Source organism: Montipora capricornis, chromosome 7 (genome assembly GCF_036669925.1).
Source record: "Montipora capricornis isolate CH-2021 chromosome 7, ASM3666992v2, whole genome shotgun sequence".
In the NCBI taxonomy this organism is placed as follows: domain Eukaryota; kingdom Metazoa; phylum Cnidaria; class Anthozoa; order Scleractinia; family Acroporidae; genus Montipora; species Montipora capricornis.
In genome coordinates, this window is record NC_090889.1 from 13,595,060 (window position 1) to 13,605,059 (window position 10,000).

The 10,000-nt window shown below is 38.9% G+C and overlaps 1 protein-coding gene across 1 annotated transcript; it reads right to left on the minus strand.

Moving 5' to 3' along the window:
* Nucleotides 1–5,210: 5,210 nt before the first annotated feature.
* On the minus strand, nucleotides 5,211–7,142 carry LOC138057456 (beta-1 adrenergic receptor-like). The gene has a single exon (XM_068903476.1). The coding sequence runs from the start codon at nucleotides 7,140–7,142 to the stop codon at nucleotides 6,135–6,137; it is 1,008 nt and encodes a 335-aa protein (XP_068759577.1). The 3' UTR covers nucleotides 5,211–6,134.
* Nucleotides 7,143–10,000: the final 2,858 nt, after the last annotated feature.

Consider the following 10,000-nt stretch of genomic DNA (forward strand, 5'->3'; position numbering starts at 1 on the left):
AAGTTTTATACTTATGGAACTCGATAACTGAGGAATAGAACTCAACAGCTGTTATACCTTCGAACATCTGCTCCCCCAATTCTCCGGTTAAACATGAAACGTTAGTGATATATTGGTGTATTTGTTAATTTAAACACAGGCAAATTATTTCTTAACTTTCTGGCTGCCGAGACGCAACTTGTTTTGCCTGGCATATACTTTTCTCAACAGCAACGGTGAATTCAGTGAATTGGTTCTTTTCTGATTTTAAAGCAAACCATTTTTAAGTTTTATACTTATGGAACTCGATAACTGAGGAATAAAACTCAACAGCTATTACACCTTCGAACATCTGCTTCCCAATTCTTCGGTTAAACATGAAACGTTATTGATGTATTGGTGTATTTATTAATTTAAACACAGGCAAATTATTTTGTCAGTTAACTTTCAGGCTACCGAGATGCAACTTGTTTTGCCTGGCATACACTTTTCTCAACAGCAACGGTGAATTGGTTCTTTTCTGATTTTAAAGCAATCCATTTTTAAGTTTTATACTTATGGAACTCGATAACTGAGGAATAAAACTCAACAGCTGTTATACCCTCGAACATCTGCTTCCCCAATTCTCCGGTTAAACATGAAACGTTAGTGATGTATTGGTGTATTTGTTAATTTAAACACAGGCAAATTATTTCTTAACTGTCAGGCTGCCGAGACGCAACTTGTTTTGCCTGGCATACACTTTTCTCAACAGCAACGGTGAATTGATTCTTTTCTGATTTTAAAGCAATCGATTTTTAAGTTTTATACTTATGGAACTCGATAACTGAGGAATAAAACTCAACAGCTATTACACCTTCGAACATCTGCTTCCCAATTCTTCGGTTAAACATGAAACGTTATTGATGTATTGGTGTATTTATTAATTTAAACACAGGCAAATTATTTTGTCAGTTAAATTTCAGGCTACCGAGATGCAACTTGTTTTGCCTGGCATACACGTTTCTCAACAGCAACGGTGAATTGGTTCTTTTCTGATTTTAAAGGAATCCATTTTTAAGTTTTATACTCATGGAACTCGATAACTGAGGAATGAAACTCAACAGCTGTTATACCCTCGAACATCTGCTTCCCCAATTCTCCAGTTAAACATGAAACGTTAGTGATGTATTGGTGTATTTGTTAATTTAAACACAGGCAAATTATATCTTAACTTTCAGGCTACCGAGATGTAACTTGTTTTGCCCGGCATACACTTTGCTCAACAGCAACGGTGAATTGATTCTTTTCTGAATTTAAAGCAATCCATTTTTAAGTTTTATACTTATGGAACTCGATAACTGAGGAATAAAACTCAACAGCTATTACACCTTCGAACATCTGCTTCCCCAATTCTCCAGTTAAACATGAAACGTTAGTGATCGCAGTTACTAAAACCCGGAACGACCCACAATGATCCACAACGATCTACAACGACCCACAACGATTCACAACGATCCCACAATGTCCCACAATGATCCACAACGACCCACAACGATCCACAACGATCCCACACCGACCCACAACAAAAGAAACCACCTGGAAGACCAATACCAAGTATTTCATGGCTTTATCCTCGTTCCTAGGGCCTCTGCACGGGCTAGCTGGAAAATGGGGAAGGGCTGTGGACTGGAAGCCATTCTGTTAATTACGTTAATGATTAAAATACTTAAAATATCAAACATTTAAATTTTGAATTGTTCTAAAACACAACCACCCATAATACCTTTGATAGTCCGGTAACACATTCATAAGGTTGTCAAAAACAAGACAAAAAATGGAAAATTGCAGCGTTTCACGAGACATAATCTCTCAAGTCCGATCGATGTCTCCCCGGCTGGCCATCAAATAAAGCTAAGTATAAGTCACGTGAAAAGTTTCATCGGCTTCGTTCTCCGTAAAAATCCATCTTGTAGCCACTTAAGGTAATTTTCGTGTATATTCGTTCGGCGACGCGCCGTTTAGTAACTACGGTCGACTACCAAGTGAATGATGTGTGACTCGACTATCAAAGGTATTCTGGGTGGTTGTGACGTGGGTCGTTATATTTGTTTTTGTTTTTCAATTTTTAAAACAATTCAAAATTTAATTGTTTGATATTTTCAATATCTTGAATCATTAACGTAATTTATAGAATGGGGTGCAGTCCACAATCCTTCCTCGTTTTCAACCTGGCCCGTGCAGAGGCCCTACGAATGAGGTTAAAGCCATGAAATACTTGGTATAGGCCACTTGGGATAATACCATAATACGTTTTCTTTGTTCCCCCAAATTTTGCATAGGCATTGTTTTTGTTTTATCTTGGGACAATTGTTAAGTCCCTAGACAAACTGGAAACAATGCTTATGCAAAATTTGGGAGGACAGACAAAGAGTATTATGGTAATTTCTGAAGTGGCCTATTGGTCTTCTTAGGTGGTTTCTTTTGTTGTGGAGCATTGTGGATCATTGTGGGTCGTTGTGGGACCGTTGTGGATCATTGTGGGTCGTTGTGGGACCGTTGTGGATCGTTGTGGGTCGTTGTGGGATCGTTGTGGATCATTGTGGATCGTTGTGGGTCGTTGTGGGTCGTTGTGGATCGTTGTGGATCATTGTGGGTCGTTCCAGGTTTTAGTAACTACGCGTTAGTGATGTATTGGTGTATTTGTTAATTTAAACACAGGCAAATTATTTTGTCAGTTAACTTTCAGGCTACCGAGATGCAACTTCTTTTGCCTGGCATACACTTTTCTCAACAGCAACGGTGAATTGGTTCTTTTCTGATTTTAAAGCAATCCTTTTTTAAGTTTTATACTTATGGAACTCGATAACTGAGGAATAAAACTCAACAGCTGTTATACCCTCGAACATCTGCTTCCCCAATTCTCCAGTTAAACATGAAACGTTAGTGATGTATTGGTGTATTTGTTAATTTAAACACAGGCAAATTATTTCTTAACTTTCAGGCTGCCGAGACGCAACTTGTTTTGCCTGGCATATACTTTTCTCAACAGCAACGGTGAATTCAGTGAATTGGTTCTTTTCTGATTTTAAAGCAATCCTTTTTTAAGTTTTATACTTATGGAACTCGATAACTGAGGAATAAAACTCAACAGCTATTACACCTTCGAACATCTGCTTCCCCAATTCTCCGGTTAAACATGAAACGTTAGTAATGTATTGGTATATTTGTTAATTTAAACACAGGCAAATTATTTTGTCAGTTAACTTTCAGGCTACCGAGATGCAACTTGTTTTGCCTGGCATACACTTTTCTCAACAGCAACGGTGAATTGGTTCTTTTCTGATTTTAAAGCAAACCATTTTTAAGTTTTATACTTATGGAACTCGATAACTGAGGAACTGGGAAATTTAGAATGCCCAATTGTAGCTGTGTAAAATTTCATTCCGGGCTAATTGATTTCCCAGCATGTCACAGGGAGGCACATTCAATATTAATCACAGACTTATCAATCTTCTAGCTGCTATCATGATATCCTGATATCATGAAATTAAACCTAACAGCAATTATTTTAACTCAACGTTTGAGCGTGAGCCTGTATACCGGGAAGGCTTCCAGCACCGAATTCCCCGACGTCAACATTGTTTACTGCCTCCATAACTCGTTTGAAAACATGAATACAGAAATCCATGACATTCAGACGAAGACTGCTCAATTAATCCCCCCACAGAGGCAACCCAAAGTTATTCCGTAAGCTTAGTCCACGTTTTTACCACAATTTCGGATGGCGAGTCTAATCTGCAGGTCGCAGGTCGCAGGTCGCAGGTCACAGGTTGCAGGTCATTGTTTCACCAATACAGAAAGTATCCTAAACATTATTAAAAGCTAACCTTAGGCCTAATTAGGCCTAAACAAAAGTTTTTAGGCCTAAGGTTAGCTTTTAAGAATGTTTAGGATACTTTCTGTATTGGTGAAACAATGACTGCAACATGTGACCTGCGACCTGCGATCTGCAGATTAGACCCGCCGAATTTCGGAACGTGATCACCATCTTCCCGCAAAAAATGACCGACTTGAAGGCGACAAATCTCTCTTCGAAACAGCTGAAAAAACTTTCCTTCGACAAATTGGCCAACATTTTACCCTGGATGCCAGAGTTCTTCTCGCTCACCAGCGGCGAGGAGCGTCGAAGTAGTGCTGGTCGGCGAGAGACGACGGTGACCTGTACCATTTTTCCCCGGGTGACAGAGTTAATCCATAAATCCTATAGAACGAAAAATAGTTCCGTGTCCCAGCAATAACCGCCACTGTCGATACGCGCAAACGAACTGAAATAAATTTGTGTTCCCCACAAAATTCATCTCGCCCCTAAACATGGTCATTCGATAAAAAATTGACTACTTTTTTTCTGCTTAACGTAAGTTCACAGTACAATCTGATCGATCCTGAATGCTTTAACACTTTTCTGAATACGAAACACCTTTTGTGTTATGTTTTTAGCCTTTGTTGATGGATATCTACACCGTCAGGAGTCGTCCAGCCGAGAATTCGTGAGTCGGACTAAGCTCCTCATGCCGAGTTAAAACGACTGAAAAGTGGGGTCAATTCCTGAGAAAATGGGATATAGTTCGCGTTAGCAGGGGAATTCGAGTTATCCGAGTTCGAGTTACCGGGGTTCTACCGTATTATCAATTTTGTTGTTGGTGATATCAGCGCATGTGAAAACGTATGTTGAATGTGCGCTGTACAAATGAATATTATTATTATTCTTATTTTACAAAACCCTTGGATGGTCACACCTTTCCAATGAAGACTTGGAAGGCATTGTCATGGACAATGAGAGCAATGTCCACTGACAAAGGGCCTCTGGATTACGTGGAAAGTAAGGAACAGGAACACGAGGTCCTTAGAACCGATAGGATCGTTTAGGGACTCAATGCATGCCCATTTCAAGATGATGAAGATGAAAAATAGGAACTGACAAAAATGAGTCAGAGAAGGAAGGTTACGAGAAACCACACATGGAAACGCTGTAAAAGAGAGGACATCTGAAAAAGTTTGAGAGAAAATCTCCCACGGAATAAGGAAATGGGAAGAGATCTAGATGAACGAAACGGAAGAAGATGAAAGGCAAGGTACTGCGCCCTGTTACAGGGAAGGATGGAGTATTTCACAGTTTTATATTTAGAACGAGGAACGAATAATCGAGAGAATATTTAATTAATCCAAACTTCAATATGACACAGGTCCTAAAATACTGATCCATTTAGGAATGATAGGGATAATTAATGCATGACACGACAGGCGTTTAGTTTGGCTCATTATCATACTTATTGTTTAATATAGAATTAGAATATGGAAAGAAACTAAACATTTCAAAGGCTTAAATTAAAACTCATCAAATCGCCCACTGCGAAATCAAATAAATTACATTTCATCGCCAGCTGCTCAAAGCACACGTTCAAGACAACTATATCATTGTACATCTGATGTTAAGAAAGCACTATTTGACTAAAGTTAATGACCGTTAATGTGTCCGCCCGGTGATATTTACAAGCGACTAAAATTTCTGTTGTTCAGTTCTGTCTTAGGAGTGATTGGTGTAATGCATGGCATGACAGCCGTTTAGTTTGGCACATTCTCATACTTCTTGTCTAATATAGAATTATAGAATGGAAAGAAACTAAACATTTCAAGGCTTAAATTAAAACTCATCAAATCGCCCACTGCGAAATCAAATAGATTACACCTCATCACCAGCTGCCCAAAGCACACGTTCACAGAAGACAAGCTATATCATTGTAAATCTGATGTTAAGAAAGTACTAGTTGACTAAAGTTAATGACCGTTAATATGTCCGCCCTGTAATATTTAGAAGCGACTAAAATTTCCGTTGTTCAATTCTGTCTTCCTTTCATGGATGAAAGGGACATGATCTTTTTTTTCCTTTTTTCATTCAATAATCCGTCAGAGTACAACGTGGATGCAAACCTTATCAGTACGTGCATAGGCTATCTTGCATCGGCAGCTACGTGTTGCCGCGAAATAAAATGTTAACGATAATGCCACCTAAAATCGTCGAAATAAGCCATCTGAACATAAAACTGCACAGAGACCTCAGTCATAAATTACTGTCCTTTTTTATCATGATTACTTATATTCCTTGGAGGGATGAATTAATCAATCGAGGAATGGCCTTTGTCTTCTTGCATAACGCCATTCGTATCTGGCTGAGGTGTTATTTTATTTATACGATCCTCAACATTCCTTCTTTCCTTACAAAAAATCTTCCGGAATTCTCGTCTGAAACAAGGGTTCATACCAGCGTAAAGAAATGGATTGATTGTATTGGATATGTAAAGCAAAAACGAATTTAGCAGCAGTACGTTTCGTGGTATCTTTGGAACCAAGTGTAGGCGCATTACAAGAGCAATAATCGAAAAAGGAATCCAACAGATCATGAAAGCGAAAACAACTACGAATAGAGATTTACTAATTCTTATCTCTCGGGCACTAATGATTGGTGAGGTTTGTTGCAAGGACGACGTTTCGATTTTGTGCTGTTGCATCTTTTTCGCAACTTTTACGTAGCTAAACACGGTGATTGTTAAAGGTGTTAAAAGGAACAATGGGATGACGATGCCATAGTGTATCAGTGTTCCACTTTCGCTGAGATGACCAACGGAACAAGCGGCATATCCAGGGACAAAAGTGCTTTTTTGAACACCAGCTATGACGGGGAGGCCATTATAACAGGCAACAAAAACCCAAACAGACGCTAAAAGTGCCAGTGACTTTTTCCTAGAAAAGAACTTCTGATATTCATGATCTGGCCTGCACATTCGCACATAACGATTGAGCGCTGTTAACCCCATTGTTACGGGTGAAACGTAGATGGTAAACAAAGCGAGGAAGGAATGAAAGCTACAGCCAACTTCGCCAAAAATCCAGCGGCCGCTTACAAGGACGCCAATCGTCAACGGCATTACAAACACGGCCGACAATAGATCACTTATTGCCAGCGCGGTGATATAAAGATTCGTTGTTGTACGCAATCGTGTGTTTCTGTATACGGAGATGCAAACCAAGGTGTTTCCCATAAGGGACAGAAGGTTCAAGACAATTAACGAGCTGACTTCTACAACAACCAAATATACGCCTCTAGATTGCAGATCAGTCGCCATCATCATTTTTTTTTATCAAACTCCCAGGAAGAATCACCTGCAGGTTAGGGTTATATCTCTCATTATTTGGACAAAGTCACAATTTCCTTGGATTACCTAACCTGTGATTGGCCTGAGTATTTGCAATACAGGCGTAATTTGTCTAAGTAATATAGCTACTTTGACAATGTTATGACGAAATTCATGATCAATAACAGGACAGACGCATGGAAAACTGACATCAATTTGTTAATTATAAAATAATTAGGATAGTACTCGCACTCTCATTGGTCAATAGCTGTGTTTAGATAAGAGTATGGAACACGGCTGTGACATCACACGAATTTTGATTTGTTATGTATTGTCAGACGCGCGTTTTGATTGGTTGGTACGAAATATGAGCGTGTGTCAAGAAAATCTGTTTCAATCAAGAGGTAAAAAATCAGCTTTTTCCTTCATTTGTTTAATTATCTTTCAGGAATATTTTATAAAAGCAATAGAGGACTTTTTCCCGTGTTTCCATAACCTTATCGAAACACTCGGAGAAGTAGGGAGAATTCGAGACAGTTATGTATAACTGTGTGGAATTCTCCCAACTCCCCGTCAAGTTTAGATGACGCTATGGAAACACGGAAAACCTTCTCCAATGCTTAAGCCCATTGTTTGTCGGAAATTTACTTACTTGACGGCATAAATTACTTTTCTTACAAGAAAAACCCCCAGCCGAGCTCTTAAAATAAACCGTTATTGGTTGTAAGTGAGTCTCTTTCAAATGAAAATTGCCACAATTGCATCGCGTTTAAAATACCCAGTGAAATACCTGCCCATCACTTGCACATACAAGGGCAACAAAATAAGACTGCCGAGCAATCCCGAACGTGTTCAAAAGCATTCCACACTAAACTTCATGGGAATATTAGCTATAAACGAACTAAGCAGTGAAGTCAGCGAGACATTTTCGCTCTAGTGTTTTGCAGACTTCGTCGAGACGCTTGTGTAACATCGACAATGCGTCAAGGTCTAGACTTTCATCTCTATGTTCCGGTTATCCATTTTTCACAGCGAATCATTCATTTTCACGATGCTTTTTGTAAATTCATGCGAAAACTAGTCAATGCGTTACAGTTAGAACAAGGATGCACGTTCTGTTGTTTTTTTGATCCCTTATTGAAGTCACGCTCACAAAGACATTTGGGAAGCGTTTGAAATGATGATTTCAGCTTTCATGGCATCTAAACAAAAAAAATTAAAGTTAACAAACGACCGATTTAAAAAAAAATACTGCTTTACCCGGTGAACATATCATCTATCGGATTGTCGATAAGCGAACAAGGAAGAGTCCCACCGAATATCTCATGAACTGCATGGGCAGAAGAAGTTACGTGGGCTTTTGCCTGTCAAATTTGTGAAAAGTCGTTTTTTTTTTTTGAAAGGCCCTGCCAAGGCCAGGCTATAGTTGACGATGGCCGAGAAAGATTATCTCTCACATCTGAGAGAGGTTTAAAGTCAATGCTGATTGCAGATTCACATTAACAGATCAAACATGTCGTTGCACGAAGCCTTTTTGCAAAGATTTTAAACCTGCATGGTCATCAGCATGGCAAGAAATCACCGAGGAAGACTTCAACAGAGGAGGATTCCAGCCTCAGACAGAGACAATCATTATCAGAACAGAAATGACACGCAAGATCATTTTCCCGATTCTTGTTCAGCTCAGTCTGGGAAGATCGCCGGTATTCATCTTTCTCCAGATCTGCAATATTGTCATGAGGAATTACTGGAATATCTAACCTATAGTTGTGCTCGCATACTGACTGATAATTCCAACAGAAACCTAATAATTTGCGGAGATCCCAAGGATATTCTCACATAACTAAACCTATTGCAGATGGTAAATACGCCAACAAGAAAGAACAAAACTTTAGGTGTTTTCGTTACTAACGTCCCACATTTTTTTAGAAAAGTATAGGTTGCTCAAGGAATTGTTCGATCTGACCACTCTGTGGTCCTGGTACTATATCACAGAATCCCACTTAAGGCTAAAAGGAAAACTGTGATGCTTAGAAATGTACGTGATCGTCATAACCTGGAAATGGATAACTTGTTGAAGTGTCACAACTGGGGTAATGTTTATTAGCTCGAAGATGTGAATGGAAAACTCGATCTTCTTTCCACTAACATCAAATCCATGATTGACGAGTCTTCCCAGGTATATCAGTGCGAGTGTTTACTACGGATCCTCCGTTCTTTTCTCCTTTAATTACTAAAGCAACGACGAAAATTGATTCTCCGCAATAGTAAGGGTACTTCCAGTTTGATTGAAATTCAATCAAACAGTCGATGCGTTGTTGCGGTGTTCAGAGAACATAAGATGCATACTATAAGTCGTGAAAGATTTTACAGAAAGCCTTTTCCGAGCCAAGAGGCAGAAGATGTCAAATACAGGGAACAGGCTGTTGGAATAAATACTTTGTCAAAGTATTTGAAAACTATGCGCACGGAAGCGAAGATTAACATGGATGGAAGACGGTTTACCAAGGTTTATAATACTTGAGAAACATGATTTCTGAAAAATGGATGGCTACCCCAAATTATCTTTTTGGATAGCAAGAGCACTTGCTAAGTTTTTCCGAACCTTGTTTCATAAATAAATTTTATTTATTTTTACGCGGGAAAAAACATGATAGAAATCAGATTAATTCTTCTAATGTCGTTTGAAAGCACAGTATTTCTCGGGTATACCATCTTTGGCGATTCGGGGTCTAAAATCTTAAGTCGTAACATTTTGGACCGACATGATAAAAAAGTTCCAGTTGTGATTTTAAACGGGTTTCTTCTTTCACTCCAGTGATAATTACGGTTATGATTAAAAAATCATG

Bases quoted from the DNA above. Each gene is read 5' to 3' on its own strand.
- LOC138057456 (XM_068903476.1), bottom strand. From the start codon at position 7,142: ATGGCGACTGATCTGCAATCTAGAGGCGTATATTTGGTTGTTGTAGAA.